This window comes from Haliotis rubra, unplaced genomic scaffold (genome assembly GCF_003918875.1).
Source record: "Haliotis rubra isolate DU_JTF1 unplaced genomic scaffold, ASM391887v1 Scf56, whole genome shotgun sequence".
NCBI lineage: Eukaryota > Metazoa > Mollusca > Gastropoda > Lepetellida > Haliotidae > Haliotis > Haliotis rubra.
In genome coordinates this window covers 1,219,848-1,244,769 of record NW_025767257.1, presented here as the reverse complement: position 1 = coordinate 1,244,769, position 24,922 = coordinate 1,219,848, and the positions used below count along the sequence as shown (strand labels likewise).

Below are 24,922 nucleotides of genomic sequence, written 5' to 3'. Positions count from 1 at the left end.
TAAAGAGGTGTAATCGGAACCACAACATTTTTTTTGTTTGACATAAGGTATGTAACACATGAAGAGTCACCACCCTTGTCTTTGTCATCTGACGTGGACACTCTCATCAAACTCCCTTTGTCCATCCCTTCCCACCTCCACAACCCATAAGGACTGCCTTACCACCTCAAAACAGACTCACCTCTATTTCTGGGCCCTTCATCCACTAGATGGCACAAAACCCAAGGACACCCAAAACTCGTCGCCAACGGGATACCGGTCCAGAGGATTACCTTCATTCTGGTATGTCCAATACCTTCAGCTAGCTGTACAACTATCTTGGAAATGGTTGATAATCACATTGGCCAATGGGCTTAAACCAGCGGCACTACAGTATCAGGAGTCCTAGAGACGTAAATAACATAAATATGCTATGTATATAAAAAGGATTTATTTGTACAAATTTGTACATCATTTCTATATGTCAAAAGTAACAATATTTACCATTTCACATAAACATTGAAATTACATCCCATCATTGTACAAACTGTCTCCCAGTAGATCATGTAGTTAATACTCCTATCACAAGGAGAGCGGACAATACGTCAACTATTGGCACTCATCAATGAATGAAGGTGTAAGTACATATATGCATATAGCATTCAATCAGACATACTTTGTGGTTATAAAACAGCAACCACCATGAATTTGATGAAATCATGAAAATATCATGGGCAAGATATTTCTTACTGAGTAAAGGCAACAAAATATTGGTTATACAAACGTGTTTACTGAAATCTGTAGCCACAGTCAGAACAAATCTGGGTGCCGTTGTACAAAGTGATCTTAGCGCTAAGGTGATCGTAACTCCCATATCACAACATAGACTTACACCTGGTATAGGTTGCTTTGTGCATCGGCACCCTGGGCAGTTAGCAACAGTCAAAGGGCAGACAATTTCATCAGATTATCTCCCTTTGATACGATTGCAAATGTTTTTAAATCAGTGGTAGCATTCACACATGTCAAAGGATGTTTCCAAAGAGCCAGTGAATGTTTGGAGGGAACAATATCCTGTATTGTAAAGAGTAACATCAAACACTGAATGTATTCTTCAAATGTCAAATGATACCTTGCATAAAGATGTGTTTGTACGTGTCATTCTTTTGTGTGAAGTGTTCAGAATTTCACAGTAACTTACATTCTAACAACTTTGCAGGAGACCTACTGATGATCATGAATAAATAAATGGAAACACATACACACCTCTGTGAAATTATTAACAATGACTTAATGTTTATCACAGACAGATCAAGCTCATTTCAATTTAAATCTTTGCATATGTTTCAATACAATGGATTTTAGGTGGAAACTGTGTCCAACATATTCTTACACATCTTGAAATACTGAGGCAGTGTGACTTAAGATTGTGAGTATCATGCAGGAAGATGAGTTACTTTTGTTTATTATTATAAAACGAAGCCCAAATCACATCCTATTCATATACCAACATCTCTAAACATCCAGTCAAACTTACCCATCTCCTGGACATTTAGAAGTTCCCAATCAAATGTTGACATATATTACTACAGAGAGTTGAATGCACTGTAGAAATGTGTTAATTTTGCGATACACCTGCCAGCTCATAATATCATAATTATCACAAGATTTGCTACTCCTTTTTGCTTGGCACGATGCTTCTTTATGAGAAATCCTGGCAAGAGGGACACAACGGCTATTCCACACAGCTTGGCCATCGTCCATAATGTGAAGATATCATCTAGAGATTTGATCTCTGACAGAATACAGCCAGTCTGCACACAGATGAATATGTATGGCATCTGACCTGAAACATCAGCAAAGTTTGAAATTATGTATTCATGACCCATGAATATCTGAAAATCTAGAGCGATCTCAGATTAAATAGCTGAAGGAGCTAACCTTTAATTAGAACACTGATCCATTTTTTAGCATGAGACAAACTGAACCACTTCATGGCACAATTGTGCCATCCATGGAATATTTTCAATACAGGGTACATATAGATAGGGAGGGTCATCCTTCATGTTAGGCAGGGATTCAGTATTACAGTCAGAACTGGGTGCGATACAGATATGGATATAAACAGAGATGCCAACCCTGAATGTAAGGAAAGCTGGAAAGCCTGGCCTGAGCACCTAAGTCCAAGTTGGGGGTGAGCACGAGGTCGGCTCTTCCATTTTGTTTCACTTTTACACAGACTATGACATGCATTCAGAAAAACTTTGTGAAACTTCATTGTCAATAACACACAATATACACGATCCAAAGGATCCCACGCTAAGCTTCTGAATGCCTTTATCAGTGTTTACTCCAATAAACTGGTGACTTACGAAATTGTATACTGTAAAACAAAATTCAGAATTTTTTCTAACAAGAAGACAAAGTCATCAACATCCCCCGCAATGGCAAAATACTCTTCATGAATATGTCTATGAGTTATGATTATGTCAAATGTTTTGATGTGTATAAAGAAATGTGGAAGGAGAGTATTGAAAGGTTTTAAAAGTTCAGAAAGGAGCACAACCACCAATTTCAATCTAAGTCAAACTTGTTGCCATGGAAATGCCAAAAATATTTTATTCAGAATTCCAAAACTACCAAAAGGCACCAGTACACCACCAAATGTATGTATGTGCCAAGTTTGGTGAAGAAACACTGAACTAGTAGAAGCCTAGAAATTGTACCCATTCTGGATTTCAACTGTACTAGTAGAAGCCTAGAATCTCTTCATGGGATGGGGTGTACTAGTAGAAGCCTAGAATCTCTTAATGGGATGGGGTGTACTAGAAGAAGCCTAGAATCTCTTATCGGGATGGGGTGTACTAGTAGAAGCCTAGAATCTCTTACCGGGATGGGGTGTACTAGTAGAAGCCTAGAATCTCTTACATGGGATGGGGTGTACTAGCAGAAGCCTAGAATCTCTTACCGGGATGGGGTGTACTAGCAGAAACCTAGAATCTCTTACCGGGATGGGGTGTACTAGTAGAAGCCTAGAATCTCTTACATGGGATGGGGTGTACTAGAAGCCTAGAATCCTAGAATCTAGAAGCCTTACATGGGATGGGGTGTACTAGTAGAAGCCTAGAATCTCTTACCAGGATGGGGTGTACTAGGACATGTGTCAACCAAGTCAGCAAGCCTGACCACTTGATCCCTATAGTCGCCTCTTACGACAAGCATGGGTTACTAAGATTAATTCTAACCCGGATCTTCATGGGTCGAAATTATGCTGGAATTACAGACATTGTTTCCAGTAGGTACCAAAAATAGTTCCAAACTCAACTGGCAAACAACAGCTCTTTTAGGCTCCAGATTACATGAAACATATCCAAGGGTAATCATAGCAAGAGATAAAAATATTTCAGATCCCACTGACCATACATGTACGATTAACAGTAAGACATGAAGAAAATTAAAAACATGCAGGGCTAAATATTGCTTCATGTACCGTGTTGACACATCAATGAATTGTCCCTAAGAGACATCAACAGATAAAAGAAACAGGAAACATCAGACATTACTATAGATGAAAGTGGATAAATCTTGTACCTACCAAAGTCTGAAAATATTTCACTTTTTGTGGAAAATATCGAACGATATATTCTTTGCCACAAGTATCAGACAGGAGGTAGCAGAATGAGGTTCCAAAGGAAGACAGGAAACAGCATAGGATGAACCCAACCCATGGTCCATACAGAGCACCAGCCAGTAGGTTCTGCAAACACAACAGCACTCATAATTAACCCCACCAATGTTCTAAGTGTTGCACCAGCCAGTAGGTTCTGCGAACACAACAGCACACAGGTTTAACTCATAGTTAACCCCACCAATGTTCTAAGTGTTGCACCAGCAGGTAGGTTCTGCACTGGATGAACCCAAATCGTGTTGGTTACGTAAATAACACCAGTAAGTAGGTTCTTCAGAAAAACAACCAACAGCAATAAACCATAAACATATTTTGAAAAACAAGAAGAACAAAGTACCTGCTCATTGATTTACGAGGTTACTGGAATCAGCTGCCTTTATCCTGTCTGTATCATATATCTATGTCGTAACTGCGGCAAACATAAATCCTTAGTTAACAGTGATGTCTTTATGTAAACGTTACTGATTCGTACTCAACTAACATGTATATAACTCATGAATACCAGTATATAATTCTTGGCTTACCATGAACACTGATCCTGGAATTGCGAAGGTTTGCTTGTACAGGTATGCACAGGAGAGGAGGACGAGGACATAGCTGGAGTGATCGTTCTTGTACTCATGGAGGAAGTTGGCAACACTTTGTAACTCATCCAAGTTAGTTGGAAACTTGAGGTCTGAGCTGTTAACACAAAGTCACATGTATTTGTTTCAGGATGGCTGGCCAGTCAGCAAAGTCAGGGAAAGAAAAGTGGATCAGGTGAAACAAACAGTGTCAAACTCCTACATGTGTCTTACAGGATAATCCCACATACTACCAGAGTAAATGTCAGACTAGAATTTCAGGAAGAAAGCATCACGTCTAAATAGACGTTTGATGGGACTATGTGAGCATGGATAATGATTGTCATGTCACAGTCAGGATGATCAGTACATTAACAAGTATTTCATTTTCAACATAGCTTGTTTGTTTTGGTTTGGTTTGTGTTTGTAATTAATGCCACAGTCGGAAATATTCCAGCTATATGGCGTCGGTCTATAAATAATCAAGTCTGGACCATACAATTCAGTGATCAACAGTATGAGCATCGCTTTACGCAATTGGTATACAATGATGTGTCAACCAGCGAGCCTGACCACCCGATCCTCTTACGAAAGCATGGGCTGCTGAACCCTTCATAGGTACAAGATAGCCATGGGCTGCTGAGTGTCATACAAACCAGCAGATGATTCAAGATAAATAGGATACAATAGAATAGCCTTTAAATAATAGAATAGAATTCAGTGATACAATAGAATAGAATAGTTGATAGCAAGATAAATAGAATAGAATAATACTTTATTGCCATTTCAGGAATTTGTGTTACATCCACACTGTCCATGTATAAGTACATGCTTGATGATGACACCCAACCCATGATATCCTGGGTTATTGTTTGTAACTGTCTCAAGCTATTGTGTGTCAGATTGTAACTTCCAACAATTTGATGATAGAAGTGTGTCACATGGTCATTTCACTGATGCTGATGTTGTAACATTACATGGTCTGTAGCTGCAAATAGGAGAAAATCACAGGGGCTGATACGCTTTCACTCATTTTCCCTGTAGATAACATCTTGTTTCACACAGATCATATCAGTCTGATCAATGATGCTTTGTTCATATACAACATTGATAATGCCATTGTCTTGACTCCACAACTATGTGCATGGTGTATACTGCCTGTGATAGTAACTATGAAAAAGAAAGGTCCCAGTTGTGGCCATTTTGACGTGTGGCCATTTTGACTAGGACCATTTTGACTAGGACCATGCTAAAGTCTTGATTAGTTATCCTAAAAACATCATGTCGATACTGGCTGCTATTGTACAAAATGATCTAGGCACTAAGGTTAGAACTCCCACACCTTAATAAACACTTACAACAGTCATAGCACTGAGGTTGTTTGGTACAATGGCACCTGCTGATCTTAACCAAACACGCTGGTCAATTTCTACTCTCGCACTTCAGACATTGTGGACACTACTGATGTCTGTGGGCAATTTAGAAAGGTTAGCACATGGCTGTTGAACATGGAGATGAGCTGCCTGTAGTTGATGTCTCACAGTCACCAGGAGCCAGATCAAAGTTTGAAGCAGTTTGATTTGTACAGCATGGTTCTAAACTGTGAAACATTTAATGTACTGGTTACTGTTACATGTTCTGGTTTGGGTTCTTAGGCCAAAAAACAGACATGTTGAATTCCAAAGACTCCATGTTTTAATAGAACCATTTTAAAAGTACAGTCAAGGGAGATAACTCCCAACTCATCATGTGGTACAGCCTATCATTACAAAATCAACATTTCGCAACAGTTACTGTCCTTCAAACAGTTTCCAGCATGCCAATAGTCCCTTGATGCTCAAGCTCTTGCCAACGTTAGTCCTCTGGGCATATGGTACTGATCAATATGATGGTTGCAAAATGACATCATTACAGTAACAAATTGGTCAGTGTCTTCAGCTTAACATCCCCATTTTCAAGCATGCACCTCACAATTCTATTACCAAGTACAAAAGAATAGACAGACGTGTGTAAGATCGTACAATGCTTCTGAATGAGTGAAATTAAGCTAAAATGCAGACTTTCTTAAAATAGGTACCTGTTTGAGTGTACGCCGGTGTGTTCTGGAAAATTCACTGACAATGTATACACGCCCAAACTCCCCAGTGCGAAAAACACAGGTATGAACAACACGGATGCACCCATAGTCTCTTTTTTCCTTGAATTGAAATAACGAATTATTAGATCAACGCAGCGATATGTTTCTGAAATTCTATTGTGACGGATTAACACGAGATGTGTTGATTAGCTGTTGTCATTGACGAGACCAACGTGGCCGTGTTGCTCACGGGACTGAAACAGCACTTGTGTCATCACTGTCAATCATCGTCATCACTGTTCGTATGTTTTAACATAGCGACTGTTGTTAGTACTCGTTCTGAACAAAAGACTTAGACTTGAACAATTCAACATAAACCCACAAATGGAAATTGGATCGTCGTCTGTACTGCGCTGAAACGTGATCACAGTTTCTCAGATTCTTGCGTAAAGGGAGGTACATATAGTCCGTTGAAGACCCGATTGTGGCATATCGGACATCAATTTGAACAATGTACTACTGATTATAAGGTTACATTAACCACATTTGAATGATTTCCCGTAAATATTGTGAAAATACATCGGTATGTATCTATCATACCAGATGTGAAAAAAATCTACACTTTTACGACAACTGTAACCTTGTAATATCCGGCAAACATGTTGTGGTGATGAGTAGAGCAGAGGATGCTAAATTATTCGATAGGCTAGTTTGTAATTACTTGGATATTTTTATGTGTACACCGTATTGGCAGTAGCACAAAATGATGCACAGAACCTGCGCGGTGCTCTCGGGTGTGATTAGGACAAATACAATGAGAGCAGTGAATTGTTCTCAATGTCATATTGGTGTGACCTGTGCTTCACTGTCCTTAGTATCACGGATTCCCTGTTACCAGAGCGTCCACAGTTGCTATCGGTCTGTGCTGTCTCAACCAATCAGTTGTCAGACAAAGTCATACTGTAGCAAAGACTTCGATTTTAAAAATGATCCAGAAATGAAATCACTTTTAGATGAAATACAACATGACTTTAAAAGTGAGAAGTCTTGCACTGACATCGACAAACCAGACAAGAACACCGAAACTATTTCACAAAATGAAGCTCATAAGAAAGACACACCTTCAGTTGCTGGTGACTTGAAAGTTGTAGCTATGGATCCAGAAATCGAAGATGTAGAGCAATTTGAGCGACAAGAAATAGAACCAGCATGGGTCTCACCGATTGGGTTAAAACGTCAGTTCATATTATATATTTTCCATTCTTAAATCATTTGTTATCAAATATTACAGATTTTATTTTGTCAGACACTTTTGTAAGTTACTGCACTGATTTCACACTTTACTATTTTGTCACACACGGAAATTGTTGCTGAAAAGGTCGTCGGCACAGGTACTACAGATATATGTACCCAAGGTACGTTTCTGTATACAGAAATGTACCCAAAACAAAGTTCAAATACAGAAACTTACCTGGTACCCTAAACAGGGAACAAGTCCCTATTCTTCAACCCAAAATCGAAATTGTATGTAGTTGTTCACATTAAAATGATTGTGAGTGGTACTGTGTATCACGAAATATTCGTTACTGTACAAGCTCATTTCTTGTATAATGCAGTCAAATGCATCTAATACTTTATGGCAGTTCCAATCAAGAAAACGGCACAATGTAGAATGGACTCGTCCTAGGATACGTTTCTGCATGCTGTATTTGGCTACTGGAGTACACATTTGTAGTACCCATGCCAACAACAACCCCTTCAGTGAAATTGTTAGCCTTTTTGATAGTTTTGCATAAAAGTGAAGTTAATTGTAGTTAAGAATTTTAAATGTTTTAACCACATTTGAATAATGTTTGTATCTATATGAAAACAATGTTTCTGGGTGGTAGGGTAGCCTTGGACATGATGAACACAAAGGAGTAATAAATCTGTATGTTATCAGTGCTTATGTATAAGTTTCATAATGTTATCATTGTTTAATTCCTCATTGTCATCCATGTTACAGGAGGTGTTAGTGGTGTGTTTGAACTTGATGACCTTGTGACACTTCTGGAAAAAGAGAATGCTCGTGACATTGTTGTTATCAATATTCCACCTGAGGCACGGTTTGGAGACAATATGGTTATTGTCAGTGCGGCATCGTATCGCCACCTCCGAAGCATGTCAAATCGCATCAAGTGGGTGGTAAGTAAAATATACATTCATCATGTGTGGCATTCTCTTCCCACAGAGGTTACTCCTGTCATATCTTCCTACATAACCTCTGTTCTAATACGGCCCTTTCATGGTGTGAGCGTTCAAGACTCGTGATTGGAGGCAATCAGATTTAGTTGTGCAATCAGCGACGTTGTTTCAAAAGTGATCATTCGCAAGGCCTTGGTAATTTCCGTATGCTTCGAGAAAACTAAACTTCTTCCCCTGGGCGATGCGCAAACGTTTCTTCTAGACAGAACTCAGTCATGTTATTGCGGATCAGTGGCGTCTCCATCGCCCTCGTTGACAACGGACAAGCTAGCCATTAAACGTCTTGTGTGTAACATCAACACAAATCCCCGGCAGATGGAGGATATTTGTGGCCCCACATTTGCTTGTGTTAGTCAAGTTGAATCTAAGTCGATGTAACACGTGTTCTGATTGGATAGAAAGAAGGGAGATAATTCGTGTTGCGATCTTTTGCCGCTAGGGGATTTTACGAGAACCGGAAAATATGGCCGTATTAGAACAGAGGTTCGTAGGAAGATATGACAAGTAACCTCTGTGGGAAGAGAATGCATGTGTGGTGGATAAAAATTAATTACATATTTATCAAAATTTTCAACTGATTATTTAATATCACCCAATGTTTTTCAAAATATGCCATTATCTGTGTTAATTTGATAAAGCTTACCAAATTACCTCCCTTGTCTGAACTGTGTAATTTTTGTAAAATGACTTAAGAATGATAAAAAAATTAAATTCTACTCCTTTTGGTCAAGCCCTTCTGGCTGGCTTGGAGTTGGTATTGTCGAAGAGTCAAGTCCTGCTGATTCGAACCTTCTCACTCTACCTATATCATGTATATGAGATGATGTGTGGATCCACTTCACTCCAATCATCTGCACTGGTTGTCCCAGGCTCTTCATCTACACGTTATATCAAAGAACCAGTTCCGGACAGTGGGATAGACTCTTCACTATTCCACCTTGGCCACCATTTCCGCGCCCCATTATGAGGAAGATTTGTCACTCTGCAATGTTAGAGCGTTGAAAATCTACAGTGCCGCATCGCAAGACCGTTGCAATGAGATAGGATGAGTTATAAAGATTTTCAAAGCTTATTTGGACTATCAGTTTACAACTTTTTAGGATAATATTTTGATGCACTGCTTAAACGATAACTACTGTAATTTGAAGGCAATTAAGTTAGAAAGTGAATCATGTTTCATTTGTCGTTAGATCATTATGCATGTACTTCAAAGATTGTAAGATGTCCCCTGTGCTTCTCTCCAGCACAAACAGAGGATGGGGACAAGGATCTGCCCTTGAAAGTTGAGGGGTACGAGACATCATCCGACTGGCATGCCATGGACCTAGGTCAGTATACATGGCCTTCAGACCACAAACGTACAACAGATGTTCACAAGTGTATGAATGACACATTTTGATATTTGTATTTTTTTCATGAGGTTATGTTCCTGAAATGACATAACGCTGACAGACTAATTCCTCTTTGTTGTGGGAATCCCCAGTGTGAATGAATTGAAAGCAATGAGTTTGTTCAGATGTATGAAAGATTGTATATGGTATGCTCTCCAAAGGGATTTTGGGGTGGTGGGGTAGCCTAAAAGTGTTGGCCTCTTTGGCACAATGTGTGAAGCCCATTTCTGGTGTCCCCACGCCGGAAATGCTGCTAAAAGCGGTGTAAAACTAAACTCAGTCAGTCAAAGGGATTTCCCTAAAATATAAGCATCATTTGCTGAAACAATTAAACCAATTTGAAATAAAGCAATGCATTTGTTCAGATGCCATAGTTCTTTGCTTCAGTAACATCAGTATCATGTTATATTTGGAATTACACTTTCTCAGCACAGCTCAAGGATTCATAAAAGTACAGATTCTAGTACTGTTGTTAGGTTTAGTCCCATCCAGGATTCTTTTGAACTCTCACTCTCAGAGTCCGGCACTTCTATCTGCCAGCACACTCTCAGAGTCGGCCTTTATCGCCAGCACACAACGTCGGCCATCTAACCCACTTAGCCAACATGGCTTCCACAAAAGTGAAGTCTGACATTTGGTAGTCCACATCACAGACTTTGTGTGCCCCTCTGACAAGTGTAAACTGGCTTGACTCCATATCTTACATTTACAATCACGAATATAACAGAGGTTACATTTGACCTCCTTCTAAATGGTATTGTGTATTTGACATCCGTATGGAATAACCTGAACTTTGTCAGAGATGATATTAAGTTTCTGTTTTCATGAAACAATGGGGAAAACAGTTTGTGATGTTATGGTGAAAACCAATAGGTCTGCATGGGTTCTTGAGGCTGAAAAAAGTAAAGTTTTCAGTTCTGTATTATAACAATTTCTCACAATAGTATGTTCATCTTGAAGATTTTGAAACATTAATGAGTGTTGATTTCTTTTCTTAATACTTAAAACATTAGTCTGCAGTGTATGTACAGAACATTTTGGAGTGTCAGTTAACGTTTCTTGCATGTCTATCTCTGTTACCTCCGTAAGTTAACATTTTAGACTGTTGACAACATATCCAGTTACTGCAACATACTTATGTCATGTATGTTTTGAATATGCTTCTTGTTTTAGGGAACATCATTGTCCACATATTCATGCCAGAGACCAGGGAACATTATGACCTCGAGAGTCTGTGGACCAACTGGGGTAAACCAGGTCAAGTTCACCTGGAAGAGGACCCTTACACAATTGACCCTGAGGAGGAGTTCTGGCAAAGTCTTGAACCTCCATCAAAACAGGAGTCACTGGAGAGTAAAGAGTGGAAATGAAAAGTCTTTGTGTGATTAAATTTGTTTTCTTACATTCTTTTCTGTATGCTTTTACTTCAGACACTTCCATATTCCAGAAGAAAATCATGACAAAATCTCCATAAAAAGATTATTCGTTCCATGATTTAACTCAACCATGCAATGAATTGTGTTTGAAGGATGTATGAGTTAGTTTAGCTCAAAGACTTTTTGAACAATATTTCAATTAATCGCAGGTTTGTCAGCTGAAATTGTGATGGAAGTCCAAAGTGATGCAGGCCTTACTATTTACCACTTTGAAGAAACAGTAGTGGCAATCTGATAAAAATATTGCTGTTCATATTTATGGAATACAAGGGATGCAACTCTGGATAGCCAGCTTTTCTATTTTGTTTACAAGCATCACTCAAATAATTCTTTAGGATAAGTTCACATCCCATGGGTTTTTTAGATTCGTTTCAGATATTCTGTAAGAGAACTCTTTAACGCAGCATTAAATTTTGCCTTGAGTCCAGGTTTGAATTTGTTGGAAACTGTTTCGAACATTCTGGAACCTGGCTTCAGGCATGCAATTGATCCCCAGAGTAGAATATGGCAACTTCAGTGACCTTCGATGGGGTTTAAAGAGCCTCATCTTTCTAATGGTATGTACCTATTTTGTCCTAAATTCATTTGTAGTTAGGGGTAGCCTTTTCCTATTTTCATGACCAAGAACAATATAAATGTGCACATAGATGGTACTTGAAAATGTTGCTATATTGTTTTCAGTCGAGTCTTTGTAGTTTTCCTATATGAAAAACATCCCATGTACAGGGTATTCAGAGTTTTCACGACATTTGACATGTTCGAGTATTATGATGATGTGCTAATGCTATCATTTAGTATCAACACCTGTTTTGGTGTCCAGGTCGAGTACTCAGGAGGCTGAACTGATACCAACCTGTACTGATATTTCCTGATTGTAAGCACATGAATTTACTATTTAATCCGAACTGTTTATACTCATGATAAATTGTTTGAATGATGTCTTGCATGTGTCATAATTTTAAAACTGTCTTTGATCTAAAGTGAACAGTCCTCAATTATATTTCTGTGTCTCATTGGTTAGAATTGGAAAAAAGTTGGTTAAGATTATTAGTCTTATGTATTTTGGTTTATTTTGCATATTCACTTATCTTTAAGTTTTGTTGTTCGATTCGTTGCCATTCCCGACCATATGAAATTTGTATAATCATGCTTACATTGACACTGTCAGTTATTAGGAAGTTGACCGCCTCCGTGATGTAGTGGTTAGAGTGTCCGCCTGGAGAGCGGAAGGTTGCGGGTTCGATCCCCAACCGCTTCATACCAAAAGACGTTATAATATGGTACTTGTTGGTCCCTGCCTGGCGCTCGGCATTAATGGGTACAACAAGGACTGGTCGGCTCGGAGTCAGTATAATGTGTCTGAGTGGGGTATTCATGCTTCACTGCGGCATGGTATCTCAGTGGGCTAGCACTATAAAACCAGCTTAAGTCTGGGCTGGTACAAGCAGCCGCACATACACATACACACGCATGCACGTCGTCATATGAGCTAAATATTCTCAAGCACGACGTTGAACCCAATTTCACCTCACCTCACCCATTAGGAAGTTACTGCTGATGTCAACAGGAACCAGTATAAACACTGTAAGCACCCATAAAATCTTGCTTCAGTCAACTGGAATGAGTTCCAACTGGCAATCATGCAAAACATTCTTGAATTTTTTTTAATTCATCAGTGTTATTAACTTATTTCCTATCTTTAATATTATCATTGCAAATTGATTCAAGTGAGAATATGTTAATTTAATACTATTTTTTGATAAATCTTTGCATAATGAATAAAGAAAACAATTCCATGAGTACCTCGAACGTTCAACAGAATCCGATGATCGGGGTTTCAAATCGAAGGTTCTACCAGCTTATCTTGGTTTGTCAAAGGGTTTCACTAAAGGAATCCAGGATCTGCATTTTAGTGACTGGAGACCACCTTCGCTCCATCCTCACCCTCTCCCAAGCAACAAATGACATGTTGGGTTCACGTGTATGTAGAAAGCAAAGACATACACATGAGCATTAATTTGGGCATATTTGATGTGTTTGTTCCAACAGGCGATCATACATCAGCATACTGTAATGCACATGTGATGCACGTGCTTTACACAATTTCTCAAAATCTATATTCTCGTGTTGCAAAGACGCCAAGCACATTGGAACAATACTTTCAAAAGTATGTGCACTACAGTTTTCAGAACTGATTTAAACCGACTATTCTTGTCATGGCAAGACATAAAATGTCAGAAAATACACGATAGCGAGTTACTGCCATGACGCAGGGATTCCCGGTCTCAACATCGGTGGTAACTCGAACATGAACCACTCGGTGATTAGTCCACTTGCGTTGGACCACATAACCACCTTGAAATGAAGGATCGTCTAAAACCTGGAAGATCAATGACTGTGATGATCGTGGTCTATTCCTCACAGATCGGCACAGACAGGAACGTGCAGGCCCGAGAAAACCGCAACCTGAGGACATGACGTATATACGTGGAGGTCACTGGTCGGATGAAAGTTGCTGTCTTCTTCGCGTTCAGACGGTTGTTGTCGCGAACGGAGACATCGTAGCGAGGAATATCGACAATATGGTCCATGCAGTTGAACCTCTTGCTGGTGGCTCAGTGGTGGTGTTGGTTGACTGCATTTTGGATCTCATTACACTTCCTGGTACAATCAATGATGGAAGTTATCAACAGGAATTACTGGACACCGTCGTCGTACCACATTCCATAGCCATCCCTTTGCCACTTGTGCGATAGTCAATATATTAGTCATGGATGAAAACATTAGACACTCACTGTTCTGGGGCCGTCACCGTCCATTGCAAAACAACGCCATCGAAATATTACCTTGACCAGTAATAGGGAATCCCGATGTGAGCCCATTTTCGGGATTATTTTGGACGCCACATTCTTCCTAGAAATCCCACTGTTCAGAATTTGCAGGAATTGACGCAGGCACTCCACGTGGAATAACAGAGGATTTCGATGAACGCGAGGATCACTGATGTGGTTGTCAGTGGTGGTTCAATGACGACAATAATCATTTGAGAACTGTGTGACAATCAGCCACGATGACCATACTTTCCGGCATTGTTGATGTTGATGTTTTTTGTGTTACCAAGTTTCAATTTCAGCTTTGAGTAAAATATGTTGCAGTTACTATGATAACACATGGACATCTTGGACATCAATGTACAACTTCTAAATGCCACTGAAAGACATCACACAGAAATTTGTTTTTAAAACATATACAACATGTAGTGTTTTCCTACTTATCGTTTATAAAGAAGTAGGTGGTGCTTGATTAATGCTCATGTTTACACGAATGACTGTCAGTTGTCTGAACCTGTGTGTGACTCCTTTGGATACCTGTTTTGATGCCTCATTAATCATCCCTGTATAGTATGTAAATGGTATTTATAGCACATGAACTGAAGGTCACTAATTACAGGAAAAGTATACACACATATACTCATGGAAACGAATAAATGAACACACGAAAGTGCAAGTGTTCCCATACTCTTTTTCCGGGTTTCTTGTCAGGCTCAATATTGCACGGTGAAATAACCACCATGGTCGACATCGAGTTGGAAGGAGTCAGTGTCATGCATTTTCGAGGGACAGTTTCACAAAGCACATGCCTTTGTTGCTTATTGTTTCTAAATGATTACACTATCACTGTATCATACCTGTCTATTGTTTCTAAATGCAGCCACACATACACATACACACGCATGCACGTCGTCATATGAGCCAAATATTCTCAAGCACGACGTAAAACCCAATTTCACCTCACCTCACCTATTGTTTCTAAATGATTACACAATCACTCTGCCATCCCTGTCTATTGTCTTTATGTGTTAAACTGTGTATAGACTGTTCGCTAGAGAGCACTACCTCCCTCACTTGTAGATCACTTGCCTCATGATACTACTACATGTATATATATTTGAATTATACAAAAGTTGAAATCCGTAAGTCATCTCTGATTTGAAGGTATCCAAGAGAGTTCTGAGAGAACTTGGCAAATATCAAAGAACTCTTGAAACCAATCCATGTGTATTATTTTACGACAAAGCAGCACCCTCAGCTCATACCTCACAATTTTGACATCTCTGACTTACGTTAAGCTTCTGTATCTCTTGTACACTGGTTAAAAGAAGCTCATGTGAATAAATCAGCACTTACATTTCAATGACTAATACATAGAAGATACAAGACACATCACATGCTTTCATCTCATCCATTCACTTGGAACATTATCAAACTACTGCTTCATTAAAAGAAGTATGACTACTAAAACTATGCTGCAGACACAATTGTCGTTTTGACATTTATACTCATGGAAACGAATAAGGGAACACGTGAAAGTACAAGTGTTCCTTTATTCTTTTTCAGATTTCTTCACAAGGTATGCATTGCACCGAGGTGAAATTCTGGACATAAAGAAAGGAACACTTGGACTTTCATGTGTTCACTTATTCGTTCCTATGGGTATATGTTGTATATGAGGGAAATATCATTTACAGTTTTTTCGCTCAATGTTGATTTAGAAACAGCCTGCCAACTTTGTACCCTTGACGCTTGAATACATAAGGCCCAGATACTTCCCTTCATTTCAAAACCCTTATTTGTGTTTGATCCAGGTCCATTATCGAGTTTCACGCTACTGTGATGAAGTGATGTACCACAAGGGTAGCTTTGTTGAAAAGGCCCAGACCACTCGAGATGGGAATCTAGCTGATCTGCTGATTGATGCCATTTATCGAGATCTCAACAAGCACAGACTATTCAGACTGGACATAGCTAACTGACAATGACAATACGCCGATCTGAAGCAAGTAATTGATCTCATTTCACCTTAAATGTCAGTTACAGGTTTAGAATCACTTTGCGATCGTAATTAGGTTGTTGTCAATGGTTTATATATACTTACTTGCCTCAGGCGTGATCCGATTATTTACGTGTCTGCCTAAAGGCGTGGATATAGTGGTCGGAAGCTCGCATGTCATGAACGACTCAGGCAAGAATCCACATCGGAATTTGCCACCTTCATGTTAGACTAATCGTACTAAATTTACACCAATATATTTCGATTGAAACACGCGATCAAACACAAGTGTATTGTAAAAGTAAGAAACGGCCTGAATTTCGGCTTTGAGGTAACCCTGAAGCGTCACAGAAATTGCACTTCCGTAAACTTTATGACGTCGTTACGTCAGTGATTACTTGTACTTTATAAAAAGACATGACAAAGGTTTAATCTGGGGGATACCAAGTTTTATTAATACGTACAGGATATCTGAATGCGTGATTTTAATATCTTAGTGAAGTGGTTCATTATTATAACTACAATCACTGAAAAGCATACATAATTAAAATCAGTATACAATGATCTCAGAAATTCCACTTTCACTCTACTGAAAATATTAGTTTAAACCTACGCCACGTCAGTAATCATTTACTCTGTAACCACCTAACTCATTGTCATTGTGTCACGGTAGAATGGCGACAAAGCATCTGTGGCTGCGAACGTCAATTAGACCACCATTTGATATAGGTGAGGCAGCGGTGGCACATTGGCAACTACACAGATCTGTTTCTGTCGGTAAATAGCTTGCAAAGTCCTCGGCACATGTAACGACTGAGGCAATGGTATATTGCCATCGCCTACCCTTGCTCTTTAGGAAGCTCCGTACAGGCTCTGGCCACAACGAGACCTGGATTGAAGAAACCCGAAGACCTGAGGAAGTAAGAAACCTGATGACGGAAAACAGACTTTGGGATATTTGGACAAGGTGAACTAACGTTTCCGATTCTCATCCATTAGTAGGCGTCCTTCCATCACATCCTAGACCCGTTCTGCTGTAGAGTTGAAGAGATATGGCCGCCATGACAGTAAAGACATGTTAGACTGCACCTGAAAGTGTGTCGCATCACATGCAACGCGTCCGTGGGCAATTATCCTGCTGTAATGTAACGTTATGTCCCTGCATTTGCACAAATTTAAGAACATGACCCCGAACGACGTCGTCCCCGTAGAGAATACCGTCAAACTGCCACTAACAAAGATAAGCTATAAGCCCAATGAGTTTCAATGCCACCCATACCATTACACACCCACCCCTAAACTGACCACGATGAGTAACGCAAGCGTCGCTGAAACGCCCTGTAGGCGCCCTAACTACGAACATCAGAGCTACTACGTGAACGCCGAATTCTTCTGCATGTAGATGTCACAACCATGTATTTTGTTGTGGTGTCACAAGTTGATATCATAATTTGTTTCATTGAACATTAAACATTCATGCTGCTCCTGTTTTCAGCGTACCCACGACCCATAGACCTAGATTTGCAGTAATCGTGACACTGCACACGGTGTTTTTCACGTTCAAACCTTTGTGAGCAGCAAAACAGTACCCATGTGTATGAGTGCAACCAAGTCTCAGATACAAAAGCTACAAAGAGTACAGAATGTAGCAGCCCACATTGTCACAAGATCCAGGAAGAATGATCATATCACACCTATTCTATACTTTCTACAATGGTTGCCTGTTGATTTCAGAATTCAGTTTAAACTTCTCTGCCTTGTCTTCCGCTGTCTGTCTGGAACTGCCCCTACATATGTATCCAGTCTTCTTTCTCTGTACAAGCCTTCTCGTTCGCTCCGTTCGCAAGATAAAAATCTGCTTGTCCCTAAAACAAGAACAGTGCAGTATGGAAACAGATCCTTTGCCTATGCAGCACCAGTGGCCTGGAACAAACTTCCACAGAATCTCAGGGACTGTACTGACTTTGTCACATTCAAATCCCAGTTCAAAACACATTTTTTCAGGACAGCCTTTTCAAATATCATTGTGTAATTTGTTACATTCTATCTGCGCTTTGAGCATGGACTGCATGGATACCAGCGCATTACAATGTGTTATGATGATGATGATGATGTTACGCTCCATACGGCCGATTCACGTCAGCTGCAGTTACCCGTTACGGTATCGAGCCAGCTCGGTTAGCGTTCATTACTATTCAATACCAGAAGTTGCTACAGCCAACTACAGAGATAGAAACGCCAGAAGGCACCAAGTCAGAATACAATGCGACACACAATATTGACTCTGTTTTCATCTATATACTAACAAATCAGGGCAAACATGTACTTTATTTTAGAACCGACTTCCATATCGTTTCAGATATACAAACAGTCCAAAATCAGAAACATCGTTCAGCAGAATAGTGCAAAACAAGATCACTTTGTGTGCTGGCGGTTAGGAGCCTGATTCTGGGAGTGGGGGTTCAAATCCCGGATGGGACTCAACCTAACAAGTGTACTAGAACCTGTACTTTACTGAGAAATTGTAATCCCAAACATCATTAACATATGTTACATTTCACCTCTTTCTAAAGGCATTGTGTATAGAAGCTCCGACCATCCTATTATGACGAATCAGTATTCTGATGTTGGGAGTGGCGTAATGTTCGTTTTCGGTTGACAAGGGTTTACAGGAGTTAAGGTACATGCTGGTAATATTGATACTCTTGGTTTCGTTTACAATTTTACATTTACAAATCTTACATTTACTAAGTGTGTTTTATCCGGGTTAGAATTGATCTTCAGTAACCCATGCTTGTCGTTAGAGGCGACTCTTTGCTGGCTTGGATGACACATGTCATCGGTTCCCATTTGCGCAGATCGATGCTCATGCTGTTGGTCACCGGATTGTCTGGTCTAGACTCGATTGTTTACAGACCGCCGCCATATAGCTGGAATATTGATGAGTACGGTGTAAAATTAAACTCACTCACTCACTGGACTTGGGATGTGGGTTTTGTCACTGATATTGACCCGAGGAAGAAGCAAATATCACATGGTTATTGTAACATTTGCACCACTTAATCTGAAGCACAGTTAGTTTTTTACGTCAGTATGATAACTCTGGTGGACATCATCTCCCAAACGTGTTCAATGTTTCAAGTAACCTTAAAATATTCGGCGAAAAAACAATTTCACCGATGGATAACCTATGTGGATGTGCCATCTTGATGAGAGGAATGTTGTTCCAAGGACACGTGAGATCAAGTGTTGACAGTGTCATGACGTCATGAACTTCAGTGTCTTCTGTCGCTAAATGGAGTACTCTCGGTACTTTGATCTTTCAGCAAAGCATCTTAGATTAAGGAGTGGTATCCCCCGGCTGTGTCGTTGTACAGAGTAGGCTTAATAACTATTTCTACACATATGCCCACGCATATAGTATACCTGACGGCTCTGGTGTTAATAAGGTTTTACACAGGTTAGGGTGCTATGTCAAATGTTCCTACAAGCTGCCTCCTGGAATAAGGTAGTGGTTGGGAGCGGGCCATCTAGGATTGTTCTTATGTGTGTAATTTGTTTCCAGCTCCCCTGCAGTTTTACCTTTTTATGCATCATCGTTTTAATGTAAATCCCTTTCCCTATCTTCCTCTACAGTCTAGGCACGACAAACCAGGGGATGATAGCGCGAGCAACGACCAAGGCCTTCGGGATGGAAACAAAACAAAAACAGGTTTATTGGACAGGAGACACAATTTAACCTCTCGTTCTTTATTTCAGTCCGCTCCCACGGCAAGCACTGTTTGGTGGTGGGAACCTTTTCTGGACTTATCCTCTCGGGGATAAATGTCAAGTCTCGAAAACAATACGTAGTAACGAATATTCCGATGGAGCCTGGTGCGTGTTCATAACAACACACTCCACGTGCATGTGATTTACACTGTATACATACAGTCTTCAAAACTTTCTTGTTTATTTTCAACAAAAGAAATTTTGTATAGGTCAGATAATATGGGTGTATTTAGTTTGAGATAATGTAGATGCGTTTTAAGTTACAGAAATATTATTATGAAATAGTAAGTTACTGACGTCCCACATATGGCACGAGGTAAATGATCTGTGAAATAGTCATCTTGGTGTAGTGTGACTTTATTATAGGAAATATATACATAACCATATTTAAATCACTTGACATAAATGGTTTAACACCTGAGTAAATTGGGGAACAAAAGCCAGACCTAGCCATCAGGCTACCCTTATGACAACAAGCGACTTTGACAGAATCGTCTATGAAAACAAGTTGTAACTCGGAAGCTAGGCAAAGCAGGTGGCAAAATTAAATGACAGTAGATTGTGAAAACAATTGTCACGATTTCGGGTTTAGACAAACCTGTAAACAAGATGATTTCCCCCCGGAAATGTACATGAATTCTACAGCGCCCCTCATGGGCACACCTCACGTTACGTCACGGAGACGCGCCCCTCTGATTGGTTGAAATTTCGTTCGCGGGAGAGAACTGTGCACTGTTGTCAAAAAGGTCGATTTAAGTTAATTAAATGTCGAAATGAGTAGTATTAATGACAGGGTTTCATTTTTAACGATGCCAATAAATGATTTATGTATTTGTACCCCTATATGCGATCTTTAATGCATTCACACACTGCGCTATGCCAGTGCAATGTTTAAGTTGGTAATAGCGATAAGCGGGATATTTACATAATACATGATCAATAACCGAGGATTAACTAACTCGGCGATTCTATTATCTGATTGGTAATTAATTAACATGTTAGATATAATTATTATACTAGCAATTAGAGATAGATGTAGAGTGAATATATAAGGAGTGCCTACCTGTAACGAGAAAGATCGACTTTAGAAAACAGATTAAAAAGAAGTATGGCTGCCGGACAGACCATTCACAAACCAGCAGTTACTATGTGAAAACAACCTGTCAAATTATCAAAAAATTACTATTCAAGACCGACATCTGTAATATCTTCGTATTATATATTAGCAAACACACTAGGCATAAGTAATCTTGAGCCAAAAGATTTAGTAAGAGTCACAAGACATTATCCGATCATTGGGGGCGGTGGGGTAGTCTAGTGATTAAAGCGTTCGCTCGTCACGCCGAAGACCAGGGTTCAATTCCCCATATGGGTATAATGTGTGAAGCCCATTTCTGGTGTCCCCCGCCGTGATATTACTGGAATACTGCTAAAAGCGGCGTAAAACCAAACTCACTAACCACTCACTCATCATGGGCTTTAGAGGCCGCCCTTTTACAATGTTGAGATGATCGACACTCAAACTCATTATCATCAACTCTTGCAAGTAATCGTATTAGTTAAGTATGGTTTCCGAATTGTTTCAAACTAAACTCGGCGTAAAACTAAACTCACTCACTATCAGATCATTGGATCTGCGGCTCCTCGTCTCCTGTACGGAACAACAGGACTGTCTCATGGCGTGTTACTTTATAACTGGCTGTAGTTTGGCGTAAATGATTATAGCAGCATTGGACGTAAGACAGCATCCATGGTTGTCCATACTCAGCCCGTGTCGCGAATGTCACCCCGAGGCTCATCTTTTCTTGACAGTTGGTAATTGGTTCCCACTGTCTCATGATTTAGTGGTGTTGAACATATCTAGTCCTCCTGACAAGTAATGATGTACACGTACATGTTGAACATCAAGTAACATAACTATCTCCTGACAGATAATGATACTCATGTTGAACATTAACATATGGTGTTGAACTATCTCCTGACAGTACTGATAATGATACTCATGTTGAACATTAACATAACTATCTCCTGACAGATAATGATACTCATGCTGAACATTAACATAACTATCTCCTGACAGATAATGATACTCATGCTGAACATTAACATATCTTCTATCTCCTGACAGATAATGAACATGTAACATAACATATCTCTCCCTGACAGATAATGATACTCATGTTGAACATTAACATACTCTATCTCCTGATGATACTCATGTTGGTGACATTAACATAACTATCTCTGACATTAACATAACTATCTCCTGACAGGTAATGATACTCATGTTGAACATAACTATCTCCTGACAGATAATGATATTAGCTCATGTTAATACTCATGTTGAACTTAACATAACTGAACTAACATTAACATATCTATCTCCTGACAGGTAATGATACTCATGTTGAACATTAACATCTAACTATCTCTGACAGGTAATGATACTCATGCTGAACATTAACATAACTATCTCCTGACAGGTAATGATACTCATGTTGAACATTAACATAACTATCTCCTGACAGATAATGATACTCATGCTGAACATTAACATAACTATCTCCTGACAGGTAATGATATTCATGTTGAACATTAACATAACTATCTCCTGACAGATAATGATACTCATGCTGAACATTAACATAACTATCTCCTGACAGATAATGATACTCATGTTGAACATTAACATAACTATCTCCTGACAGATAATGATACTCATGCTGAACATTAACATAACTATCTCCTGACAGGTAATGATACTCATGTTGAACATTAACATAACTATCTCCTGACAGGTAATGATACTCATGCTGAACATTAACATAACTATCTCCTGACAGATAATGATACTCATGTTGAACATTAACATAACTATCTCCTGACAGATAATGATACTCATGTTGAACATTAACATAACTATCTCCTGACAGATAATGATACTCATGCTCAACATTAACATAACTATCTCCTGACAGGTAATGATACTCATGCTGAACATTAACATAACTATCTCCTGACAGGTAATGATACTCATGCTGAACATTAACATATCTATCCACAGTGAGGTCTTAATGATCAGGAACAGAACTTGCTAATATTACGCATTAACTTTCCAAACCTAGGTACACATAAATCACAAGCACGTTTCACAAAATACTTTGTCAGACACGATCAGGGTTGTAGTAAAGCCTTTGGATGAAGAGTCCGCTTATGTCGCCAAAGGTATGGGATCGACTCCCTACATGGGCACAATGTGTGGAGCCAATATCTGGTGTTCGTGGCGTGATATTGATCTAATGTTGCTGAAAGCGCCGTCAAACCATATTCAGTCACTCACTGTCAACACCATCCGCTTCAACAGTTAATGCTAGGTGGTTTTGCTGTCATACTTACTGAAGTAACGTCATTGTGAAAGTAATTACTTTTTCACTTTGCAGTAGATGAAGGACAGTTGACTTGGAGAGGTGGCCTGGCTTGACGTAAGAAATAATCGATGATCTTCGATCCGCGCGTATGGCTTTCATACTCACGTCTTTGTAGAAACGCACTTAATGTTGAAAGAAGTAGCTGGTATCTGGATGTGACAAATTTTTAAAACTTTTATCGTAAGGAAGGCTGCCTAATCTGGCATTCTTAGTTTGAAGTCATATACTGATCACCGGACCTGAATAGGTGTATATAAATACACTTCCCGATGTAATTATCTAATATGATTTACCGGGTAAACACAATTATCACTTCAGGCACTATCTGGGATTTACTCCCATTGGTTAGACATCCCAATTATCAGACACTGGACTAGGGATTAATTAGGGCAACACCCATATAGACATGGGAATGTCCCAACTGGATACTTCAAACAGTTGATCCTAAGGAAAACTGTCATTGTGTATCTTGGAGTTACTTTTTATATAAAACGGTCTTTCAAATTATCTATATGAAATCTGTCAGCAAGCTACTAAAGCCATGTACTTTGTTTTACGCAGAAGTCGAATGTTAAACTTATCAATACAATGTCAACTATATCTCTTTGATTCAATGGTTTATTGATTCAAACCAATCTTCTTGTACTTGTCTGACTATTGGGATGTCTGACAAATGGGAATATACCCTACCTGGTATTGTATGACGTCATGTGTGCACAGTACTCCTGACATTACGTCAGCCATATTGTGACACTAAAGTTGTATGTAGAATGACGTCACAGTTCCTGATCCTTGTCACGTGTGTGGCTGCAAACCTGCATTGTTCATGGCTTCTTCAAGAGATGGCTTTGTGAGTTTGTTTTAGCATCATCAGTCCATAGTGATGTTCGGGTAAGATGATCAGCGGCTTAGTTTATGCTAGGTATATGAAATGTACACCTGACAATTAGAACAAGTGAATTGCTTAGTTCAAAACTTTTGTCATGCAATATCCCACATCTGTCTAGCTTATAATGCTTTACGGTAGAGCTTTTTCTGACGCCTGTAATAGCACCGATCTAACAATTTTTTACCAACAGTCTTATGGCGCCTCACAATACGACATGTCTTGATCATACTTCAAAGAAACATTACAGTCACCATACCATCAGGAATGTAAACTGACGTCCAAAAAAAAAGGGAAATTGTGTTTTGGGACTAGTTATTTTTCTACAAGTGCTTTGATCGTGACTTACAAGTCACAAACATTGCGTCCATGTGGTTGTGGTGGTCTCACCTTAGGCAAGTGAGTTAAAATGTTCAAAATTGACTCACCCAGCAGCGAATGGGTACCTGGTGGGATAGGTCACATGACTATTAACCTCCTAGTGCCTCACAAGCAGTTTGGATTAACGGGGTAATAATGTCCATTATGGTGTATGCTCTTTGAGCATGTCCGTGTGGCGTTGTGATCAGCGCCATATAAGTGGCCGTAAGTTGTTTCCATGCTGCTATTGCACCACCGATATCGTATTC

The 24,922-nt window shown here is 39.5% G+C and overlaps 2 protein-coding genes across 2 annotated transcripts; one reads left to right on the top strand and one right to left on the bottom strand.

Moving 5' to 3' along the window:
• Nucleotides 1–1,622: 1,622 nt before the first annotated feature.
• On the bottom strand, nt 1,623–6,782 carry LOC124253984 (transmembrane protein 41A-B-like). Its single transcript, XM_046687838.1, has 4 exons — nt 6,308–6,782; nt 4,192–4,348; nt 3,704–3,803; nt 1,623–1,825 (listed from the first exon to the last, which is right to left on the bottom strand). The coding sequence occupies exons 1-4, from the start codon at nt 6,412–6,414 to the stop codon at nt 1,623–1,625; spliced, it is 567 nt and encodes a 188-aa protein (XP_046543794.1). The 5' UTR covers nt 6,415–6,782.
• Nucleotides 6,783–6,929: 147 nt separating this feature from the next.
• On the top strand, nt 6,930–11,342 carry LOC124254017. Its single transcript, XM_046687881.1, has 4 exons — nt 6,930–7,542; nt 8,313–8,515; nt 9,819–9,879; nt 11,116–11,342. Exons 1-4 carry the CDS (start codon nt 7,071–7,073, stop codon nt 11,310–11,312), a joined length of 933 nt encoding a protein of 310 aa, XP_046543837.1. The 5' UTR covers nt 6,930–7,070; the 3' UTR covers nt 11,313–11,342.
• Nucleotides 11,343–24,922: the final 13,580 nt, after the last annotated feature.

What these genes read in the sequence shown, in the direction of transcription:
- LOC124253984 (XM_046687838.1), bottom strand. Translation starts at nt 6,414, where the DNA reads ATGGGTGCATCCGTGTTGTTCATACCTGTGTTTTTCGCACTGGGGAGT. An exon ending in ACCGGCGTACACTCAAACAG is followed by an intron (nt 4,349 to 6,307) that starts GTACCTATTTTA and finishes TTGTGTTAACAG; the next exon opens with CTCAGACCTCAAGTTTCCAA. An exon ending in TTCCAGGATCAGTGTTCATG is followed by an intron (nt 3,804 to 4,191) that starts GTAAGCCAAGAA and finishes TTGTGTTCGCAG; the next exon opens with AACCTACTGGCTGGTGCAAC.
- LOC124254017 (XM_046687881.1), top strand. Translation starts at nt 7,071, where the DNA reads ATGATGCACAGAACCTGCGCGGTGCTCTCGGGTGTGATTAGGACAAAT. An exon ending in CTCACCGATTGGGTTAAAAC is followed by an intron (nt 7,543 to 8,312) that starts GTCAGTTCATAT and finishes TCCATGTTACAG; the next exon opens with GAGGTGTTAGTGGTGTGTTT. An exon ending in CTGGCATGCCATGGACCTAG is followed by an intron (nt 9,880 to 11,115) that starts GTCAGTATACAT and finishes TTCTTGTTTTAG; the next exon opens with GGAACATCATTGTCCACATA.